This window comes from Callospermophilus lateralis, chromosome 8 (assembly GCF_048772815.1).
Source record: "Callospermophilus lateralis isolate mCalLat2 chromosome 8, mCalLat2.hap1, whole genome shotgun sequence".
Taxonomy (NCBI): domain Eukaryota; kingdom Metazoa; phylum Chordata; class Mammalia; order Rodentia; family Sciuridae; genus Callospermophilus; species Callospermophilus lateralis.
In genome coordinates this window covers 94606435-94631244 of record NC_135312.1, presented here as the reverse complement: position 1 = coordinate 94631244, position 24810 = coordinate 94606435, and the positions used below count along the sequence as shown (strand labels likewise).

The 24810-nt window shown below is 35.5% G+C and overlaps 1 protein-coding gene and 1 pseudogene across 5 annotated transcripts in view; one reads left to right on the top strand and one right to left on the bottom strand.

Annotated features, from left to right (window-relative positions):
- Rap1gds1 (Rap1 GTPase-GDP dissociation stimulator 1) overlaps positions 1–24349 on the top strand; it is a 146843-nt gene extending 122494 nt beyond the window's left edge. For 3 of the 5 annotated variants that reach the window (XM_076863798.2, XM_076863796.2, XM_076863794.2), the window contains 5 exons: positions 501–626; positions 1473–1612; positions 15078–15204; positions 18286–18414; positions 22566–24349. In XM_076863798.2, coding sequence (XP_076719913.1) covers positions 501–626; positions 1473–1612; positions 15078–15204; positions 18286–18414; positions 22566–22693 — 650 coding nt within the window. In that variant the 3' untranslated portion in view covers positions 22694–24349. The remainder of the gene's footprint in view (positions 1–500; positions 627–1472; positions 1613–15077; positions 15205–18285; positions 18415–22565) is intronic. The other 2 variants (XM_076863797.2, XM_076863795.2) reach the window with 1 other exon arrangement.
- On the bottom strand, positions 10742–11726 carry LOC143406397 (ferrochelatase, mitochondrial pseudogene; annotated as a pseudogene).
- Positions 24350–24810: the final 461 nt, after the last annotated feature.

Sequence of the window (24810 nt, the reverse complement as noted above, 5' to 3'; positions counted from 1 at the left end):
TCTTTTCCTACAAGCAGACATGTAATTTTTTAAAAATAGCCTTACTGTGTCTTTGGATTAGGAACTGTTGGGCCATGAAATAATACAGAAAATAATTAAAATTATTATTTTATTCTATTTTTCAAAAGTAAATTTCTGGTAAGGTAAAGTTGTGTGGTTCTTTGAAGATCTAATCCATATGCATTTGGTTTTGTTCACATGTACATTACTAGTTTATTTTAATATATTGAAATGTTGATCACTTATTAATAATTGGGTCAAAGACAAAGATAAACACTAGAGATTGGACTTAAAAAACCAGTATGTTTTGTATTGTTTTGTTCCTATAAACAGGATACTTACACACACCATTCTTAAAATTTATGGACAGGATTGTTTCTAAATAGCAAAATACAACCTGGGGCCTTAAAGCTAAAGGAAAGAGCTCAGTAAATGTTATTGAATTGAATATTTATTATTAAGAATGCTACTCCATTTTAACCATACTCTCTGTTTTTCAGTGGTAAATAAAGCAAAGATGTTATCAGCTGGAGTCACAGAGACAGTTTTGAAATTCCTTAAATCTGAAATGCCCCCAGTTCAGTTCAAACTTCTGGGAACATTAAGAATGTTAATAGATGCACAAGGTAAGAGAAATGCTATCCCAAGCGTTACATTTTTAGTGTGCCCCTCATTGAAAAATGACTTTTTTTTTAGCTTTCACTATTATATTATCATAAAAGCAAATAGCAAATAAAAGTTAAGAAGAGATTGGTTTAGGAATCTCATTTATTAATTTTCATGCTTATTATAGCTGACTTTAGATGGAAATTACATTATTTTTCTTTATTTATATAATCCTGGTTTTATGTTGGTTATCAGTTCCTGAGGTGTTTTGACATTTCATATGTTTTACTTTGTCTTCAAAATCAAACTTTTTAAATTTTTCTTTTGCAAACATGGAGAGAATTTTTCTATTTGCAAAAACAGTAATGAAAACCACTCCTAAAAATGAATTATGTTTATTTATTTATTTTTCAATTTAAGCCCTTCTCTATATTAATTGCATAGAGAAAACCCTTTATTACAGTCTACCACACAACCAAGCTTAACCAAAAAGGTGTGAAGTCATTTATTTTTGTGTTTTGTTATAAAAGTTCACAATTTATAGAAATTTATAGAAAAAACCCATCAGGTGAGGAGTATTTGTAGTTCTTAAAGTTTATTGAGCTGTGTTTTTAGACATATAATTTTCCTTCAAACTCACATCTTTTTTAAAAAAAGAAATATTTTTTTAGTTGAAGATGGACACAATACCTTTATTCTATTTATTTATCTGTAGTACTGAGAATCTAACCCAGTTTGTCATATGTGCTACGCAAGCACTCTACCACTGAGTTACAACCCCAGCCCACACTCATATCTTTTCCAGTTATTTCAGCTGATTGCCCTTCAGTGATTCTTTCCTTTTGGGTTTGTCTTCTTTCCTATAGCAGAAGCTGCTGAACAACTGGGAAGAAATGTTAAGCTAGTGGAACGTTTGGTAGAATGGTGTGAAGCCAAAGATCATGCTGGTGTGATGGGAGAGTCGAACAGACTGCTCTCTGCCCTCATACGCCACAGTAAATCAAAAGTAAGTTCCAGAGAATACATTTCACCTAAAAAATGTCAGAGTGGCCTTTTAGGAAACCACCATTGTAGATCCTATATCATGAGCTTGTATTTTTATGCATTTTACGTATACATTTACATGAGTATACTAGAGAAAAATGAAGATTGAGTTTTTTTATCTATCCAAATAGAAGGAGTCTTTCATTTAAATAATCAAGTTTCTTCACATGTAGGTATTTCATAAAAACTGAGATAACACCTATCTAAAACTGTTGTAAGGATTATGCATACAAAGAACCCAACTTATACCTGGGACATAGGAAGCACCCGGTAAATGGAGGTTGCTGTTGCTTCTGCTATTGTTACTATTATTTTTACCATCACCAGCATTGGTGTTGAATATCTTCTGTGTAGTGGGCACTGGCCTAAGCCAGGTACTATTACTGAGAAATTAATGGATATCTAGATGGTATATGATGCCCAGTCTATACTTATGGCAGTGTCCAACCTAGTAGCTATATGACTGAAAAAATGAACTAATTTAAAGGTCACAATGATGGGAACCCAGTCTAGCAATGTAGTGGCTGCTTTAATATCTTTTTAAATATTCTTTTCTAAGGTGAGCCCTTTTTTTCATGATACAACTGCAATAGTGGCTATGTATGAGAAGAAAGGTAGTTTAGAATTCAAATTCACTAGCCATTTCCATTTATTTATAGTACACACAGAAGACTACAAGAGAAAAAAAATAAATACATCCTTTCATTTTTGGAAATCTCTTTCACATAAATCTCTTTCACACAGGAGTGTTTCCCATCAGGTGTGACATATGGAGACAGCCTAGGGAAAGACACATTACAACCTGGGGCCTTAAAGCTAAAGGAAAGAGCTCAGTAACAGGGCCTTCCTGTTACCTCCTCCCAGACAAGCCAGGAGTTCGTTCATTGTCATTGCTACCAACACAGAACTAAGTAGATGGAAAACGTAAAGAACTAATGGGAAAATGGCCTCCTTTGATACCCGCTTCATCCTGCTCTGTCATACTGTCTCTTAGACCTGTTGAACAGATAATATTTGAATGCTTGCATTGTTGTAAAATGTAATTGTTACTTTAAGGGAGTAAACTGTCTAGTGAGGTACAGATCTGAAAACAACTGAGTACATCATAAAGCTGCACACTCCATTCAGTGAGGAAAGAACAGCCACAGGTGTCTGGTCTAGGGTGGTATCACAGAAGGAATGGTGTTTTACAGTTTACTGGGAGTCTCTCAGGAGAAAGGAAAAAGAAGGTAAGGGAGTGACTTTTCAGGCATAGAATATAGTACAAAAGGGGTGTTGTAAAATGGCATAGTTTTAGAGGAAAACTGCAAATGCAGTATTGCTGGAGTATGGACTGTATAGAGAAAGTGGCTAGAAAGGATGAGAATTAGGAATTAATATGAATTATAGGCCAAATTAAAGTATATGAGTTTGATTTCCCTAGAGCATTAGGGAGCTCTTAACCAAAAGTGCCATTATTTGGTTTTCCTTTAGAAAGATGAGTGTAAGATTTAATGGAGGCAGGAAGAACAGTTTAAAAGTTACTACAAAAATATATATGAGAGATTATGAAGACCTGAGTGAAGGTTTGGGGTTGAACAGTTTGAAATTGCTAATGAATCATTTTTGTCACAAAGAAAAAAATGTAATTGTTTCATTTAATGGTTCATCTGACTAGTAGTAGTAAAGGTGGAAAAGAAAAGGACTTGAGAAAATTTGAGAAGTAAAAGTGGTTACAGGAAGAGGGTTTTTTTTTAATTTGTTGTTTTTAGATATACATGACAGTAGGGTATATTTTGACATATTATACATACATGGATTGCAGCCAATTCCAATTAGGATTCCATTCTTATGGTTGAACATGATGTGGAATTTCACCAGTTGTGTATTCATATATGAGCATAGGGAAGCTATGTCCAATTCATTCTACTGTCTCTTATTCTCATGCCCCCTGGATTCCCTTCATTCCCCTTTGTCTAATCCAATGAACTTCTGTACTTCCCACCTCCCTTGTAATGAGTTAACATCCACATATCAGAGAGAACATTCAGCCTTTGATCTTTGGGGACTGGCTTATTTCACTTAGCAGGGTATTCTCCAGTTCCATCCATTTAATGGCAAATGCCATTATTTCATTGTTCTTTATGGCTTAATGATATTCCATTGTATATATATACCATATTTTCTTTATTCATTCATCTGTTGAAGGGCACCTAGGTTGGTTCCATAGCTTGGCTATTGTGAATTCAGCTGCTAAAAATATTGATGTGGCTGCTTCACTGTAATATGCTGATTTTAAGTCCTTTGGGTATAAACCAAGGAGTGAAATAGCTGTGTCATATGGTGGTTCCATTCCAAGTTTTCTAGGAATCTCCATACTTCTTTCCAGAGTGGTTGCACCAATTTGCAGTCCCACCAGTAATGTACCTTTTCCCCACATCCTCACCAACATTTAGTGTTAGTTGTATTCTTGATAATTGCCATTCTGACTGGAGTGAGATGAAATCTTAGTGTAGTTTTAATTTGCATTTCTATAATTGCTAGAGATGTTGAACATTTGTTTTTACATATTTGTTGACCAATCATATTTCTTCTTCTGTTCCTGTTCAGTTCCTTTGCCCATTTGTTGATTGGGTTGTTTTTTGAGTTCTTTGTATATCCTGGATATTAACACTCTATCAGAGGTGCAGGTGGCAAAGATTTTCTCCCATTCTGTAGGCGCTCTCATACATTGCTGTGAAGAAGCTTTTTAGTTTGATGCTGTCCTACTTATTGATCCTTGATTTTTTTTTCTTGCACTTTAGAAGTATTATTGAGGAAGTCTATTTCTGAGCTAACGTGGTGGAGAGTTGGGCCTGTTTTTTTTCTTCTAGTAGGCACAGGGTCTCTGGTCTAATGCCCAGGTCCTTAATCAACTTTGAGTTGAGTTTTGCATAGGGTGAGAGATAAGGGTTTTTTTTTTTTATTATTGTTGGTTGTTCAAAACATTACATAGTTCTTGATATATCATATTTCACACTTTGATTCAAGTGGGTAATGAACTCCCATTTTTACCCCGTATACAGATTGCAGAATCACATCAGTTACACTTCCATTGATTTATATATTGCCATACTAGTGTCTGTTGTATTCTGCTGCCTTTCCTATCCTTTACTATCCCCCCTCCCCTCCCCTCCCCTCCCCTCCCCTCCCCTCCCCTCTTCTCTCTCTACCCACTCTACTGCAGTTCATATCTCCCCCTTGTATTATTTTTCCCTTTCCCCTCGCTTCCTCTTGTATGTAATTTTGTATAACCCTGAGGGTCTCCTTCCATTTCCATGCAATTTCCCTTCTCCCTCCTTTTCCCTCCCACCTCTCATCCCTGTTTAATGTTAATCTTCTTCTCATGCTCTTCGTCCCTACTCTGTTCTTAGTTACTCTCCTTATATCAAAGAAGACATTTGGCATTTGTTTTTTAGGGATTGGCTGGCTTCACTTAGCATAATCTGCTCTAATGCCATCCATTTCCCTCCAAATTCTATGATTTTGTCATTTTTTAATGCAGAGTAATACTCCATTGTGTATAAATGCCACATTTCTTTTATCCATTCGTCTATTGAAGGGCATCTGGGTTGGTTCCACAGTCTTGCTGTTGTGAATTGTGCTGCTATGAACATCGATGTAGCAGTGTCCCTGTAGCATGCTCTTTTTAGGTCTTTAGGGAATAGACCGAGAAGGGGAATAGCTGGGTCAAATGGTGGTTCCATTCCCAGCTTTCCAAGAAATCTCCATACTGCTTTCCAGATTGGCTGCACCAATTTGCAGTCCCACCAACAATGAACAAGTGTACCCTTTTCCCCACGTCCTCACCAGCACTTGTTGTTGTTTGACTTCCTAATGGCTGCCAGTCTTACTGGAGTGAGATGGTATCTTAGGGTGGTTTTGATTTGCATTTCTCTGACTGCTAGAGATGGTGAGCATTTTTTCATGTACTTGTTGATTGGTTTTATGTCCTCCTCTGAGAAGTGTCTGTTCAGGTCCTTGGCCCATTTGTTGATTGGGTTATTTGTTATCTTGTTGTCTAATTTTTTGAGTTCTTTGTATACTCTGGATATTAGGGCTCTATCTGAAGTGTGAGGAGTAAAGATTTATTCCCAGGATGTAGGCTCCCTATTTACCTCTCTTATTGTTTCTTTTGCTGAGAAAAGACTTTTTAGTTTGAGTAAGTCCCATTTGTTGATTCTAGTTATTAACTCTTGTGCTATGGGTGTCCTATTGAGGAATTTGGAGCCTGACCCCACCGTATGTAGATCGTAGCCAACTTTTTCTTCTATCAGACGCCGTGTCTCTGATTTGATATCAAGCTCCTTGATCCATTTTGAGTTAACTTTTGTGCATGGCGAGAGAAAGGGATTCAGGAGAACTTTGGGTAATATCGCCATTTTGATGATGTTAGTTCTGATAAGGGTTTAATTTCATTCAGCTACATATGATTTCCAGGTTTCCCAGCACCATTTGTTGAGGAGGCTATCTTTTCTCCAATGTATGTTTATGGTGTCTTTGCCTAGTATGAGATAACTGTATTTATTTGGGGTTTGTCTCTGTGTCTTCTATTCTGTATCATTGGTCTTCATATCTGTCTTGGAATTAATACCATGTTGTTTTTGTTGCTGTGTAGTATAATTTAAGGTCTGGTATTGTGATACCTCCTACATTACTTTTCTTGCTAAGGATTGTTTTGTTTATTCTGGGTCTCTTATTTTTCCAAGTGAATTCCATGACTGACTTTTCTATTTCTATGAACAATGTCATTGGAATTTTAATGGGAATTGCATTAAATCTGCATAGTGCTTTTGGTAGTATGGCCATTTTGACAATATTAATTCTGCCTATCCAAGAGCATGGGAGATCTTTCCATTTTTTAGGTCTTCAGTTTGGAAAAGGTGGTTTTAAAGGTACTTCCAAATTTGGGGTTTGGTACCAGCTAGGTTGTGCTATTCATCAAAAGTCACAAAAAGAAGAGGTTCAGATAACACTCCCTCACTTGCTTATTCCCAACCCACTTTCCAGTACTTTGAGAGTTTATTTACCATTTATCCTCTGCTTCATTCCATGAGAATTCTTACTAATAGTTTAGAGTAAGTCAAACTACCATTCTCTTAAGTAGATTAAGCAACAGAGACATGTTTCCTGTATCTGAATTTAGAACACTGAGACAGGTGTTTTGGTTGCCTCTTTCCAGTAGTGACCTGAGAAAGAGCTGCACAGTGTGCCTTTGACTATAACTGGACCTGGGTAACCTCCTGGTGGGGCAGGTGGAGGCTCCATGCTGGTGGAGACATGGAAGCAGAGCCCAATATGCAGTACTATGCAGGCAGAACCTGGTGTTAAGAGGAACATTTTCAGCACTCTGCTGGTGATTGTCATCCTTATGGCATTTTGTGTTTATAAGCCCATTCATGTTGGTAACAGCCAAAGTTGACTTAGAATGCCCTGGTTGCATCCACTGTGAGACTGTTAGTGACCTGAGGCCTGTGACTCCTCACCTATATCTGGATCTGCACTTGGATGACTCACTGAAATCAGGGTCACTTCAGGTACATAGAAGATTTTTTTTTTCCCAAATGAACACAATGCCTTTATTTATCTACTTTTAAGTGGTGCTGAGGATCAAACCCAGTGCCTCGCAAGTGCTCTACCACTGAGCCACCCCAGCCCTACATAGAAAGTATTTTTAATGTTTAATGGGTCTCATTGTGTTGCCCAGCCTGTCCACAAACTGCTGAACTAAGCAACCTCACTAAGCCTCATGACAAAAAGTATCAGAATACCAAAGAAAAAATAAATAAATAAACTCTTAGATAAATTCCTGTTACGTGAAGTAGAAAGGCCAACAAAGCCACTATTAATTCATAATGAAGCATCAGTTCAGTATTAAGCAATAGTATTAATACAACCAGAACATGGGTGGACAAAAAATTTATCTCAACTCTTAAACAGCCATATTTAGGAGCCTAAATGATTCAAATGCTTATAATACTAAGTTGAAATTTGAGAATTTTAAAGTACTTCTCTGAATTACATTTATCACAGATTTCCCTTTCCCTCATCTGACCTCTCACTTTCCCCAGCCCCCTTTGGGTCATTGACCAACCAACATAATACAATAATTTAACCATCCATTTAACCATTCCATTAGTGGGAATGGATTTAAAGTCACAGTTCAGACCTGGAAGGTATTATAACGTTCTCATCCAAATTATTACACAGATAAGGAAATGGAAGGGTAAAGTGTCTCATACAAAGGCCCATAGTCAGTCTGGATGTCAGGTTACAAGCTAACTGACATAATGGAATCATGTTGTCCTATGGCAGCTTCCATCTGCAAGAAGCTTCCACCTCACAAGCCAGGCACCTGGCCAGATTTTTTTTTACATAACATTATGACTTTGTCAGAATACTACTTTGAATCCTTGCATCACTACTTAACAGCAATGTGATGTGCATTTTGAACCTTTTGTGTTATTTTAGTTATTCAAATTTTTATGAAGTATAGCGTGATAATTCAATACATGTAGAGTACATAATGATCAAATCAGGATAAACAAAACATTTCCATCTCTTTTAAACATTTAAAATATTTTATTAATAATCACACATATTTATGGGGTACAGTGTGATATTTCAATACATGTGTACAATATGTACTGTTCAAACAAGGGTAATTAGTGTTTTCATCTTATCATTACTTTGTGTTTGGAGCCTTCAACCTCCTCACTTATATATAATAGGTTATTATAAGCTATAATTCCCCCCACTGTGCCATAAGAACACCAGGACTTGGTATTTCTATCTCTGTGTTTGGGTACCTTATTTTCCAACCTCCCCAAGTTCTTCCTATGCCCCCACCTCTCTCTTCCCAGTCTCTAGTAACATTCTGATTGACCTTTTTGTCATCCTCACATGGTAGAAGACATTGCAGTATTTGTCTTTCTATGTCTGACTTATTTCACTAACATAATGATCTTCAGTTCCATCCATTTTGCTACAAATAACAGGATATCATTATTTTCATGATAGAACAATAATTTATTCTATTGTAATTATACATACATATACACACATTTTTTTCATACTAGTAATTAAACACAGGGGCACTTGATTATCACTGAGCAGCATCCCCAGTCCTTTTTCTTTCTTTTTTTTATCATTTAAAAAAATTTTTTTATAGTTATAAATGAACAAAATGCCTTTATTTGTTTATTTTTATGTGGTGCTGAGGATCGAACCCAGTGCCTCACAAATGCTAGGCAAGTGCTCTGCCTCTGAGCTACAGCCCCAACCCCCTTTTTCTTTTTTCAGATAGTGTCTTATTAAGTTGCCTAGGCTGGTCTCAAACTAGGGATCCTCCTGTTTCAGCCTTCTGAGTAGCTGGGATTACAAGCATGTGCTACCACACCCAGCCACCACATATTCTTTATCATCTAAGGTCTATTTCATATCTTGCTTTTGTCGGTAGTGCAGCAACAAACAAGGGTATATAGGGGTCTCTTTGATATGCTGTTATTATTTCCTTTGTATATGTATATATCCAGAAGTGAGATGTCTGGATCATTTGGTAGATCTGTTTTTTAAGAAACCCCCATACTGTTCTTCATATATGACTGCATGAATTTATATTTCTATAAGTGATATATTTAGAGTTCCCTTTTTTCTATATTCTTGCCAGCATTTATTATTTTTGTCTCTTTAATATTAGCCATTCAAACTGGGGTGAGGTGATACCTTATTGTAGTTTTGACATGCATGTCCCTGTGGCTAATGAAATTAAACTTTTTTTTACCCACAAATGTATTGGACATTTGAATTTCTTTTGAAATGTGTCTATTTTTATATCTTTTTTCCATTTTTAAATTAGATTATTTTGGGTTTTGTTTAAGTTCCATATATATTCTGAATAATAATCTTTTTTGACAATTTTTTCCATTCCGTAGATTCTCTACTCTTTTCCCTTTGTTGTGCAGATGCAATATAGTCTCTTTTGTCTATTTTTGCTTGTTTCTTATGCTTTTTAGGGTCTTGACGGGGAAAATATTGTCTATCCCAGCGTTTTAAAAGTGTTTCCCCATATTTTCTTCTAATAGTTCATAATTTGTTATATTTATGTTTGAATCCATTTTAATTTGATTTCTGTATAGGGAAAGATGGGGGTCAAGGTCAGTCTTCTACATGTGGATATCTGGTCTTCCCAACACTGTTTATTGAAGAGACTGTCCTTTCTCTAGTGTATGTTTTTGGCACCTTTGTCAAGTGTATTTTTTTTTTTTAAAGAGAGAGTGAGAGAGGAGAGAGAGAGAGAGAATTTTTTAATATTTATTTTTTAGTTATCGGCGGACACAACATCTTTGTTTGTACGTGGTGCTGAGAATCGAACCTGGGCCGCACGCATGCCAGGCGAGCGCGCTACCACTTGAGCCACATCCCCAGCCCTCAAGTGTATTTTTAATGAGGGTAGTGTGGCACTTCCAGCTCTTTTCTTTTTTGCTCGACATTGCTTTGGGGTCTCCTGTGCTTCCATATTAATTTCTAGTTCTGTGAAGAAACCAGTCTCTGCTCAAAGGCTATGTCTATAATAATGTGGCTGAGTTCCTTGGTCTCTACTGTCCTCCTCCACATCAGAAGTATTGAGCATGTATCTAATTACATGAGTTCCTTGGGTGGGGCTCACTGCTACTGATTTGTAACCAGGATTTAGTCTTCCTACTGAGAGAATTTTCATAGATTGGACAAACCAGTACTGCTTGGAATAGTTATTTTATTGGATGGGTGACTGCTACTGACTTGTGACAAGGATTTAGTCTTCCTACTGACAGAATTTAATTGGCCAAGGCCTTAAAGAACAATGGATTTCCATTAAAAGACTCTTTCTTGTTTGTTTGTACTGGGTCTTGTACCCTGGGGCATGCCTTAACCACTAAACTACATCCCTATCCCTTTTTTTATATTTTATTTTGAGACAGGGTCTCACTAAGTTGCTTAGGGCCTTACTAGATTGCTGAGGCTGGCTTTAAACTCGCAATCCTCCTGAATCAGCCTTCTAAACAACTGGAATTCCAGGTGTAGGCCACCATACCTAGTGAGACTCCCCTCTTTTGTTGTTTTCAACTTCATACCTATTAGCTAAAACTTGAGAATACTTGATGTGCAATTCAAGAAGTGTTTCGTTGCAATCACTGGTACATACCAGTACCATTTGGACAAAAAGGATATTCCTTCTCCCCCTCTCCAAAGTCCTTTGTAGTCTCATCTATTTGGGGGCCTAGCCAGTTCATCAGACCAACTGTGGACTGCCAAACCAGTTGGTGAGCATTGGAATAATTCAATCTTTCATGATTGTGGACACTGAGAATAGGAGTCCCCTTTGTTGACCACCTCATTCTCAAGTGGAAAATGGTGCAGTTCTTTTTGAAGGTGGTCTACAAAGTACTGGATGAGTAACCTGTCTAGAGTTCCACTTCAACATCTGCTTTTTCCCCACCTCTTTGTAGTATCTAATGGCATTTAAACTGTGGTAGAATCACTGTACTGTGGGTATTGCATAAAAGGAATATCCCTTTCTAGTCCATCTCTCTTCATTTCTTCAGATGTCTCTTCTGTTAAAGGATGAGCCTATCAGAATCCAGTTTAGTATTTGTGAAGGGACTATGTGGGGAAACAACTATTCCAGCAACTTCACTATGCCTTCAAGAACTTGCCTGGGAGTCCAAATCTTAAGGAATCCACCTCTAATCCTGTAGTACTGCCCTTGAACTTGAGGGTTTTGGCATTTGGTGATGAATGTTGCTAGTTTATTCTAAATAGGAAATATCATGATATTATGAGTCCAAAAGGAATCTTGGGAAGTTATGAATTTCTCTAAGGATTTTAAATTCCTGTGTTTAGCATTAATATTCCAATTCTGGGGTTCTTCTTTTCCAGTTGAACTTGTGGATTTTTATTTTTGACAAATTAGACTTTTCCTGTGTGAACTGCCACTGCTGTTATGTTCAACTTGCATTTCCATGACTGAGAGGCCTTTGAATTGCCAAGTACTAACCCACTGCAAAGCAGGACACCATGTCTCACAAGACATCAGCCATGTGTGTGCTGACCTGTGTGTTTAATTCTAAACTTTGAAGATTATACTTTCTTTCAAATAACCCTGAATTCTTAAAAATTTAGTCTTCCAAAAGTCTGTACTAACTCATCTGAGCCATATGCAATGTATTTTTGTGCTTATGCCCATAGGTAAGTTCACACCTTCACTTGAAAGAGTGTCTTATACTAGAGCTCCTAACCAACTAGCTAGACCTTCCAACTGCAGATATTTTAAAACAGGAAAAGAAATACAGTTGGCCTTTACACTTGCTGAGGCTGGCTTTGAACTCGCAATCCTATAAAATCTATTTTTTAAAAGCCTATTGAAGTAGGCACTTTTTTTTTTTACCCTTTGAGAGCCTAACATTCATCAGTTATTAAGCTATAAACCTGTTTAAATAAATGTATTTAGTCATTTGGTCATTCATCCAAAAAAATACTTATTTAAATCCCATACTGAGAAGGCTTTGACAGTATGATGTAGAAAAAGAAAATTGTTGTTAAGTGACTCAGTGGTTACACCAACCTGCAATCTTATTAAATGATGATCTGAAATCTAAACTTATCTAACAACACTCTGTTAGAATCAATTTTTTATACAGTTTTCCCCAAAGTCTTGAATTTAAGTTTGTTTCAATAATCAAAGGCAGTCGGATGCAGTGGCGCATGCCTATAATCTCAGCAGCTCGGGATGCTGAGGTAGAACAATCTTGAGTTCAAAGCCAGCCTCAGCAAAAGCAAGGTGCTAAGCAACTCAGTGATACCCTATCTAAATAAAATACAAGACAGGGCTGGGGATGTGGCTCAGTGGCCAAGTACCCCTGAATTCAATTCCTGGTATCCCCTAGCAAAAAAATAATAAAGAAAAGAGACTATAAATGCTAATATGAAGGTGAAAATGTTAGTGTAACCCATATGGTTTAGTTTTCAATAAGAAATCTTGAGAAATCAAACGATAAAATAAAACTTTGTTTCAAACTCCACAAAACCCTTCCAGAATTTCTAGAGACTTTTTTCAGAGACATCTAGAGCTTACTCAGAAGGACTCCCTAGGGAACTGTTTCATTATGTATATAATTTATTTGTTACAAATGAAACAGTTTGATAATTTCTGGATTCATTTTTGAGGTTTGTCGTTTAAAATATTGGTCATTCTCCAGATAAACCTTCTTGCTCTAAGGGAAGTTTGCTAATCTTCCCTTTTGGAAAAATATCTTGAAATTAAAATGTAACTTTGAAATACCTTCATAGAGCCTTTTCAAATCACATTAAGTGACCACCTCTGTGTGGCACTATGAATTTACTACATATATTTATACATTTTTGGCCATGAGTGGTTAAGAACGAGAATCTGCCAACCAAACTCTGGATTCAAGCCTGGGCTGTATCAGAAATCACTGTCTAACCTTGGGCAAACATTATAACTTAATCTGAGCTTCAATTTCTTCATGTGTAAGCTGGAGATAATATGTAATTCATGGAATTTTCTGCAGGATAGAAAGGAACTATTATCCATAAGCTACTCACTTAAGTGTCCAGCATAAAATCATTGCTCCTAAAGATTAGCCATCAATTTTACTGTCTTTTCTGTCATACAACTCAAGTACAATGCCTTATTTCTTTTATCCCACATTCTATCAGGCAAAGCAACCCCACGGAGTAGCTAGTCAATAAACATTTGTTAAAGTAGTTAGAGATAAGGAGGTATTTTAAAAGGAAATAGCTTTTCCTTGTAGAAAAGATGAAGCAGCAGCTGTATTTGGACTTAAGGGAGGACTATTCATTTCTGATGCATAAACTTCCCTTGTTTAATCCCTGCTGTTCTACCACTGCAGACTTTTCAGGGTGATTCGAAAGATAGAGAATGAAATGACAGTCCAAGGACCTTCCTGAGGTGACTGCATATGTATCTATGAATGTTTTGTGATCTTTAATCAGTCAGCTTCTGTGTGAAACTTATAAAATTTTTTAAAATTCATAAACATTTTTGTAAAATGCTAATTTTAATAATTATGTATCAGATTCAAATAAACTGTCACCTAGTAAGCAGTAAATTGGAAGGTTAGAAAAGATTTTAAAGGGTAGTTTCTTGCTTTTCTAAAAGAAGTTAATAGGATAAGACTTACAGGATGCCAGAATATAAATAGCTACCATAAAAATTCATTTCTTAGACTTCATTGATGGTAGAATGTTTTATCACTAAATAAGTTTAGGCACAGAACAAAGATATTTTTGATAAATAGTTGTCTTACAATTTTAAAATAAGATGGAAGGATAAAGGAAACCTTATTTCAGCAATTTGAAAAAATATCTGTAATTAAAGTTAGTTTTATAACACTGAAGCTAACTTTGACAGTTTACTTTTTAAAAAAATACAAAGATTACTTCATATTACTAAAAATAGTGAAAACTAGCAAAGAAAGCAACTTTTGAAATATTCTAAAATTGAGACTTCCCACTAAATCATATTTAGTCTAAGAATTCTAAAACAAAACCCTCACTGGAATGAAGACTAAATGGTTACTAGAAATAAGTGTGATTATTTTTTTCCATCTGATTTTTGCCAGATATCCTTATATGTGTTTTCATGTTATAACTTTGTAATTATTACAAAATTGTGTGAGAGATACACTTATCATCCCAGCATCATAAGATGAAGTCTCTGGGATGGGAGAGGCTTGGTAGTTGGCTCAGACTCAGTGTTGGCACTGGGATTTATTAAATCCAGAGCTCACTGCTTCGTCTCCCTTGTAGAAGGGCAGAGCTCTAGGCCCCATGAGAAATGAGGGCAGAAAGAATTTTGATTAAAATTCTGTTCAGTCCTTTGGCATGTCATTCAGTTCTCATATTCCATCAGATTGAGTCAAGGGGTAAAAGGTACTTTAAAAAAAAAATGTTTTCATATAAAAGCTTTACCTAGAGCCAAGAGAGCCACTACCTGGCACTATCATAAAAATTTAAAAAGGAGAAGTTTTATTTTGTTTTTTAATTCCAAGTTTTATTTCTCTTTTGTTGATCCTAAGGTAGTTCAACATTTGGGGACATTAGAGCTTTTATTTCTTTTACTTTGATGGCTTCTAGGCCTCTATTCTATCATATGAAGTGCAGTGGTCTTTTTCTCTCAAGCAATTTGTCATCTTTTGATGAATTTATTTAAAGCTAAAAGCTTTTTCCTTTTCTTCCATGAAGAAAAAAAATTATGGTTAAAATGTAATGATTCATACAGGACTCTGTCCAAAAAACACTCAACAATGAATCTGAATTAACTGATTGTAACATGATTGTTTTTTATGTTTAGAATTAAAGTTTATAATTCTATTTATTTATTTTAGGATGTAATTAAAGCCATTGTACAGAGTGGTGGCATCAAGCATCTAGTTACCATGGCAACTAGTGAACATGTAATAATGCAGAATGAAGCCCTTGTTGCTTTGGCATTAATAGCAGCTTTAGAATTGGGTAAGTACTTCAGTGACAAACTTATTTTCTCCTATTTTTATCTTGGATAAAAGGAAGTACAGGAGTGGAATAAAAGTCAGATAAAACCTTAAAACAGATTTTTTAAAAAGTCATATAAAACCTTAATTGGAAGCATTTTGCCAGTGTGTGTATGTGTCCTTGTATCTGAGTAAATGAAATCATATTACATAGTTTGTTTCCATAGCTGTTTCCTTTGGTTGTGTTTTTGGTAACATTTTTAGGGAAATGCTTTAAGTTTAACTTTTTAGGTAATATCTCAGTTTATAGCCACTTAGAGAATATAGAAAACATTTTTGGTAGGCTTTACATAAAAATGAAATAATGCTTAGAATGCCACAGCAAGTGAAGAATCTGTCATTCTTCTTGTGACCCAGAGATTCTCTTCCATCCCTTCTAATTCTATTAGAGTTCTCTCTTGCTCATCTTCTCTATCACCATGGTTTCCATTGCTTTGTAGCATTGCCTTCTCTAAATTCTTATCTTCTGTCACTCTTCTGCATATTTTGTGTTCAAAACTTCCAAAAAGCAGTCCAAATTATTCCATTAGTTTCCCCATCATCCCTGTGGGCAGTATTCCACCCAAGCTAACTCATGCACACCTACCATATGGGAAGCAACCTTTGGCTCAGGAACCAATGGACTGATACAATCATTCATGAACTGTGTATCAATGTCATACAGCCTGTGATTAAGGCCTAAGGCTGCTTTACATGAAGAACTATACACTGGTAGGCATGTCCTGTCCAGTTCTAAGCCATATTTGTAAACACTATTAACGCATCTCTCATTCCTACTGATAAAGTACATCCATAATTCTCACACAGAGGCAAGTAGACCCATCAACTTGAGAAGGCAAAAGAGAAATATGGCATATCTTCCTCTAGAGTAAGATTTACCAGATTTATAAATAAGATGTGAATTTTTGTCATCTTAATTTAAATAATTATAAAACTTATACTATAAGTAGAATGTAAAAATGCTTCAATTTGAAAGATAAAAAGACTGAGAATGACTTTGGCGGATGGTTAGAGATGCTTTGGAGGTCCTTGCTTAGTCTCCCACTGTTTAAGTAGATTATAAGAGTCTCTCTAGAAGTCCACACACTCTAAGTGCGGAGGCCTTGAGAATCAAGACATGTGGTATCAAACCATCTTTGCTGGTCTAATTTTAAATGGCTCAGGGAGGGAGCAATTAAAGAATATTTTGATCTCCCAGCCTAAGGTGAAGCTGGTTTTATGTCCTACATATATTGTATCTTCCAAACAAGGTAGTTTCATGAACTTCTTGATAGCTGATAATTTGTTTTTGAGTCTGGTCACCTTACATAGAACTATATAAAATGACAATACAAATGCATATTTTTATTGAAACCTAGTGTTTCCTAGGCTTCTTAAGCCTAAAATACAAAAATAAGGTCATTCTACCTTTTTGATGTATAACATGCTTTGAAAAGCATATTTCTCCAGTCTTGTGTCCTTATAGAATATCTATGTTAAGGAATTATCACTATAAATTTTTATATAATAGGAATAATAGAATTTTAAGAATCTTCGTCTCTTTTTTAAAGATAATTATATTCACATACATCGCAAATAGTAATAGAGTGAATCATTTATAACAGTACCTATAAAGATAATTAATTATATTCACATATATCACAAGTAGTAATATAGAGTGAATCATTTATAACAGTACCTATTTCCTTATCATCCACCTTGTCCCTAACCCCTTGAAAACTGTCTTTCATTTCTATACCTATCATTTCAAAATGTTACATAAATTAGATCATGAAGTATGTCATTCTGGGGGCTTGGCTTCTTTTGTCTGTTTGTTTGCTTAGCATAATTCCTAAGACTCATCTGTTATCAATGGTACATGTTCATGTTCATGCTTTTGTACTGCTGAATAGAATTCCATGGTATGTATGTACCAGCTTGTTTACCCAGTTCTCTGTTAAGGATATTTAGGCTGATTCCAGCTTGTGGCTTTAAAAAATAAAGCTGCTATAAATATGTTTACATACAGATTTTTGTATGAATGTAAGTTTTCATTTTTCCAGATAAATGTCTCTGAGTACACTGTTGGGTTATATGATAGCTTCATGTTTAGTTTTTAAAGAAACTTTGAAACTCTTTTCTAAAGTGACTGTCCCACCTTACGTTCTCAATAGCACTACATAAGTGATCTAATTCTCTCTGAATCTTCACCAGCATTTGATCTCATCACTATTTTTTTTATTTTAGCCATGCTGACAGCTATATTGTGATATCTCTAGTTTTAATTACTATTTCCTTAATTAACAATACTGAACATCTTTTCATATCCTTATTTGCCATCTTTATATATTCTTCGGTGAAATCCGTATTTTATTTCTTTTGCCCATTTCTAATATTTTTCACCTATGGAAGTTTGGAAGTTCTTTATTCTAAAAGATTCATGGTTTTCGTTTTACATGTAAGCCTGTGCTCCATGTTGAGTTAATATATGTATAAGGTAAGAGGTTTAGTTCAGAGTTGTTTTTTGTTGTACCTCAAATTGCTCTCCCACCATTGAGAAAACTTTCCTCCACTGAATTGATTTTGTACCACTGTCAAGTACCAGTTGATAATATATGTGTGGGAACCCAGAGTGTCCTCTATTCAGTTCCTTTGATCTGTGTATCTGTCTATCCCTTCACCAATCACTCCACCTGTTTTGATACTGTAGCTACACTATATGCCTTAATATCATAAATAATAATAATATAGGAGAAATTCTTCAACATCAAGTAGTTTTAGTTATTCTAGGGCCTATGGTTTTTCCATGTAACTTTTAGTATAAGCATGTCTGTCTTATTTTCTAAATTGCCTTTTATTAAGAGGAATGTTTTAATGATGAATCATAAGCCGAAACTCCTGAAATCTAGTATTGTTTACTATTTTCACAAGGTCTGAATTTAATATTTTACCTTTTGGAAAGGTTCACATGGTTAGTTTCTAGAAGAAGAAGCAGTGGTTAGCTAAGGGTACTTGGTTCATACACAGTGGATATAACTTACATTTTAATTGTTTGCTATTCTAGGAACTGCTGAAAAAGATCTAGAAAGTGCTAAGCTTGTACAGATTTTACACAGACTGCTAGCAGATGAGAGAAGTGCTCCTGAAATCAAATATAATTCAATGGTCTTGATCTGTGCTCTCATGGGATCTGGTAAATATTTCTTCTAGGGTTGACATCAAATATAAAGTATATATGCTGACTTTGTGTGTAAATAGCATTAGAAATTAGTTTATGGAGATTATAGGTTGCTTTTACACTGAAAATTCTCCCAAAAGATTTTTTATAATGAAAAGTATCATATAATAAATAAAAGCAAAAAACAAGTTAATTATATAAAACAACATTTTAGGGTTAATGAAACTTATAAAAAAAGAAGTTCTGATTTCGTATGCTAAGCTACTCCCTAAGGAATTGTTCAAGAAATCTTTGGTATTTGTACCATAGACACTTGAAAAGAATGTGTATTCTACTGTTGTTGGATAGAGTGTTCTACTCTAGATTTGGGTTTCTGACTAATTATTCTATCAATTGTTGAGAGAAGAGTGTTGAAATCTTCAAATGTAATTGTTTCCTTGATTTTTTTTTTTTTTTTTTTTTTTTTTTTTTTGGTGCTGGGAATTGAACCCATGGCCTTGTCCATGTGAGGCAAGCACTCTACCACCTGAGCTATATGCCCAACCCCAAAGTTCTGTCAGTTTTTTCTTCCTATATTTTTTAACTCTATTTGTGTGGATTTAAGATTGCTGTGCTTTATAGATTGACTTTTTTGTAACTATGTAATATACCTCTCCATTTTTTCTTGCACTGAATTCTACTTTATCTGACAGTAACATAGCTGCTCCTACTTTCTTTTTTTCTTAAAAAAAGAATTATTTATATATATATAATTTTAGTTGTCAATGGACCTTTATTTTATTTATTGCTATGTGGTACTGAGAATCAAACCCAGTGCCTCATACATGCTAGGCAAGCGCTCTGCCACTGAGCCATAGCCTCAGCCCTGCTCCTGCTTTCTTTTGAATTATATTCATATTATCTCCCTCCACTTTTCCAGTTTCCATCTGTATCGTCAATATTTGAAGTGTCTTGTAGATAATTTAGTGGAGTCATGCTTTATAATCCACTCTGCCAATGCCTTTTGATTGGTATGAATATTTACATTTAATGTAATGACTGATATCTTTTATTGTGTGTGGTGCTGGGGATTGAATGCAGGGCCTTGTGCATGTGAGGCAAGCACCACCTGAGCTATATCCCCAGCCCACGACCAATCTCCTATGGTGTGCCATTCCATTTTTCTTTTTTTTTTTTTAAGACCTTCTGTAGGTTGCTTGAACAAGTTCTAGTTCCTGTACTCTTCGTATTTATAATTTGTCATTAATATTTTCTCTATATACATTTAAAACTAGACTCTCGTAATTTTTGCTTCACTAATTGAATGTAATACAAAAAAATTCTTAGGGAAAATCTACTGTATTTACCCTTGTATTTAACCCCCGCCCTCACCTTTTCTTAATCATTTCCTTTGAATCAGAAAACTCCCTTAACCATTTTTTTTAGGTTAAGTAATCTACTAACAGCTTCTTATAGTTTTTCCTTCCTTATTTCTCCTTCATTCCTAAAAAATATCTTCTCTGGATAGACTATTCTGGGTTTCTAGTTTTGTTTTTTGTACTTGAACAAATGCTATGCCACTTTCTTCTAGACTCTTCTGGTATCCATGGCTTCTGATGAGACAGCCATTGTACTTCATTTCCCCCTGCCCAAGTAAAATGTCATTTCTGTCTCCCAAATTTTTTTTCATTTTAGACATATCATTTATGACATGGGTTTATCATATGTGAAGTTTGCTCATCTTTTTGCATCTATAGGTCATGTCTTTTACCACTATTTATTCAAGTACTATGCAGCTCTGACCTGTTGTCTCATTCCAGGTATCTGATGACAGATTTAGTTATAGTGTTAAAGCTCCTGAGAATTTAGTTTTTTTCTTTTTTTTCTTCTGGTGTTTAAAGTGAGCAATTTTTGTTTTGTTTTGTTTAGTGGTACTGGGGATTGAAACCTGGAATGCTTTACCACTGAGCTACATCCCTAGTAAATTGCTGAGGCTGGGCCCAAACCTACCTCCTCCTGCCTCAGCCTCTCCTGGAATTATAGGTGTGTGCCACTGTGCCCAGCTTCTGTTCTGTCTTAAAGTTCACTGATTATTTTTTCTGTTCCCTACATTCCAGTGTTAATCCTGTCAGGTTTTTTTTTTTTTTAGTTATGGTTCTAAAAATCATACTAAAATCATACCATTTGCTTCTTCTTTATATCTTCTATTTCCTTGATAAGACTTTTTAAAAAATTTGTTTTAAGCATGTTCATAATTATTGAGCTACTTTTAATTGCAGTAAAATATACAAGACAAAATTCTATCTTAACCATTTCTAAGTACACAGTGGCATTAAATACATTAAATATAGTTACAGCTGTGTACCATTCATCTCCATACCATCTTCCATCCTCCCAAAGTGAAACTCTGTACACATTAAACCACAACTCCCCATGTACTCCTACCGTCTGCGTTTATGAATTTCACTGCTCTTAGCACCTCATATAAGTGAAAAGATAAAACGCAAAATGACAGATATTTTATTTAACTTAGCATACATCTTTAAGGCTCATCAATGTTGTATCAGAATTTCATTCCTTTTTAAGGTTGAAATTTTTTTGTCTATCCCTCTATTAATGGACATTTAGATTATTTCCATCTTTGGCTCTTGTGAATAATGCTGCTGGGAAGATAAATATAAAATTATCTCTATGAATCCTTATTTTCAGTTCTTTTTTGGTGTATATGCAGAGGTGGAATTGCTGATAATTCTGTTTAATTTTTTAAGAAGCTGCCATAACTGTTTTCCATAGTGGTTGGGCCATTTAACTTTTCCACAGGTAAAACATATGGACTCCAGTTTCCCAACATCCTCACCAATATTTATTTTCTCTTGTTTCTGTAATAGCCATTTTAATGAGTGTGTGGTGCTATCTTTTTTTGTGATTTTGATTTGCATTTCCTAATGAGTAGGGATATTGGAGATCTTTTCATGTGCTCTTTTATAAATCTTCTTTGAAAAATGTCTATTCAAGTCCCTTGTCTATTTTTAAAATTGTTTTGTGGGTTGAGTTGTAAGAGTTCTTTATGTTCTGGATATTAATCTCTTATTAGATATGATTTACAAATGTTCTCCCATTCTGTGGCTTGCTTTTTTACTTCATGATAATGTCCTTTGTTGCGCAAAGGGTTTATTTTGATGAAATCCAGTTCATCTATTTTTTTCTTTTGTTGCCTGTATTTTTGATGTCATGTCCAATACTCATTGCTAAATCCAAGGTCATGAAGTTTTTTCATTGTTTTCTTCTAAACACTAACTTTTAGCTCTTTGCTCTATTTTGAGCTTATTTTTGTATATGATAAAGATTCAACTTCATTTTTTGGTATGTGGTATTCAGTTTCTTCAGCACCATTCATTGAGAAGACTGTCCTTTTCTCATTAAATTGTCTTAGCACCTTTGCCAAAAATCATTTGACCACACATGTGAAGGTTTATTTCTGAGCTCCTTTCTATTAGTCTGTTATGTGTGTCTGTGTACCAGCACCATGATGTTTTGATTATTGTGGCTTTATATCAAGTTTTGAAGTGGTGACCTCCAATTTTGTTCTTTTTCAGGATTGTTTTGTAGATTTTTTCCTTGAATCGTTTCCATTTTTACTAAAAATACTGATTCTAGTATTAGATGTCAGTCCTATCAAAATAAATATATGAACTTTAGGAGTGTTGATTTAATTTATCAGGTTTCCCCCTTCCATAGTAGACTCTCACAGTCTTAAAAGGAATCTGATATTTTCCTATAATTAAGGTTAAACAGAGCCAGAAACAGGAGAATAGGAAATCTGAAAGGGAGCCCAGTGTCACAGAAATTTGTTGGAATAATGTGAAGTATAAACTTCATTTGCCACCAGATTAATTTGAAACAGATTCTAAGGGTTTCATTATTAAATCATTGGACTTCATGTTTGAACTGGTGATAGGGTTCAGTTGTAACTAAACTTTGAGATCATACAATGAACTGTATTTAATTATAACTCATTATCCTAATTGACCTTAGACTATAGACCTTGGCATGATTTCTTTATAAAAATGTTTCAAATATAGTTTCTGATTTATTACATTTCTATGCCTAGAATTGTTCCTAGTTTATATAGTGATATTAGAACTACCTAACAGAAGTACATCTGCCATCTTGTTTTTGCCTTCCAGAATCTCTACACAAGGAAGTGCAGGATTTGGCCTTTCTAGATGTTGTATCCAAACTTCGCAGTCATGAGAACAAAAGTGTTGCCCAACAGGCCTCCTTAACAGAGCAGAGACTCACAGTGGAAAGCTGAGAACTGCCTCTCCCTGACACACGGCACCATCCCATCTAATTTCCCCTTTGTCCTCCATCCAGCTGCCTCTTCCACTTCATTCTCTACCACGTCACTTGTGCATGCGTGTAATGTTCCAATATCAATTGAAGAACTGCTGTAGGTACCTGCCTAATAAGATTTCTAAACCCATAGTTAGTGTGAACATGACTGTCAAAACAAGTCTCCACCCATAACTGTTCTCTTGTATTCCTGTTGCTTGAGCTACATTAAGTAGAATGTGCATGTTGTAGTCCTATGATGATGTAAACTTGGTACAACATAATGACTTGCTCCTCACATGCAGTAAACCACATAATAACGTACTGGTAAATTAGAAACAAAGAATGCAGCAGGATCTGTCTAGCTTGAAGATGAAATTGAATAGTAAAAAAAGTAGCTCCATTTCTCTTTTTTTTTGGGGGGGGGGGTGATTGGAAAGCACAATGACCAAAACAAACTGTATGGCTACTCCTTCATTAGTCCTACCTACTAATGTCAATTCCATGGTACCTAGAGTTAAATCAAATTCCAGTGCTCACTCTTTACCCTATGATTTTTCCTGTTCCTAATTGTGTAGACTACTGAAAACTGCCATAACCTTGGCAAGACTTTTGAGGTTTCTGATTGATTCCATATTTAATTGACGGTCATCAATAGCCTAATATTGAAAACAGTTGTAGTTTTCAGTGTGGTTAGCACTAAGAGGTTAAAGAATCCCTATTAAACTTTTTTGAGTTTTGCCTGTGGTACCTTAGATTCTGATATATGTGTAGTTTCATCTCAGAACTCCTTCCATCACTTAATCGGCATTGTTAACATTTGTCTTTAAAAGCCATTGGCATTTGTTTTCAACTGAGGAAAATTGAGTATAGCACATTTAAGAATGTATTTTTTCTGTCTCATCATTCAGGTTGAAAGCAAGAAGTTCATCTTTCATAGTCCTTTTTAAGCCTTATAGTGAGACATAGGAGGAAAGATGAAGAAATAAGCTTGTCTAGACTAAAGAAAGGAAGGCAGGTTATAAAAGCCATAGTAGTCAGTCCAGTACATCCTGCAGGTGGCCTCATACCAATCACTATTCGGGTTTCCCACTCCACTTTCCCACTGAGAACTACAGTAATCTTATAGGCTGTAAGAAAGCCAAGACTTGAGAAGAACCCCTTGGCAAAATATAGTGTACTCTTCACTGCCAATACACTATGGGTTTTTAGAGCTTTGACACACGATCTTTGTAAATTAATCAGAATGTCCCTGTGACCCATCTGCCTTCTCCCCATACCCAGGTTTGACCACTACTGGCCTACAAGGGAGGCTGGGCTTCACTCCAGGATTGCAAGGCAGCAGAAAAGGGCTGCCAAGGAGGGGACAGGAGTTCCTTCCTGTCTACCTGAGATGCCCATCTCTGTGTGATCTAAGTTGGACTTTTGACTCATACAGCTGTAATTCAAGAAAGTTAAAACCCAAATGAAGAACCTTTTGATTGTTCCCTTTGATATCTAACTAAGGGACTATTGTGAGTGCTTATGCTACACTTTCTGTAAGAATGATCTTGTATTTATTGTTGTTCTCCTGGGCTGGATAGTGGACTCTATTTTGTTAGGTTTTGAAAGACATCTGTAATGTTACATAATAGACTATCCATATTAATAACTTAATAAATAGTGTATCAAACTATAATAGTATCATTTGGTTTATTTGTGTATTTTACATGTATTTGCTCATTGTGGGTACTCAATAAGTATTGGTGAAATGAATGAATTCCTACTTATGAAGTTTCCAGAATGCCTGAACTCATTCCAGATAGACTTGATTGATAAGTGATCTGTCCTTATTGAAAAGCATTATAAGGCAAGCCTCAAAACAGAAACATCCTAAAATCATAGAATTGAGAGAAGTCACCATTTGGGCTAGCTGCCAATCAATTCACTAATAACTCTAGTGCCCCAGCTCCAGCAAAACCAAGTGCAGGTCAAATCACCAATTCTACAGGAGGACCAGAAGGCTGTGCCATAGGATGACAGGGTCAGCAGTTAGTACACTAAACCACAGCAGTTTCTGGGAGAACACAGACTGTTCCATTCCTCATCTGCTATTAC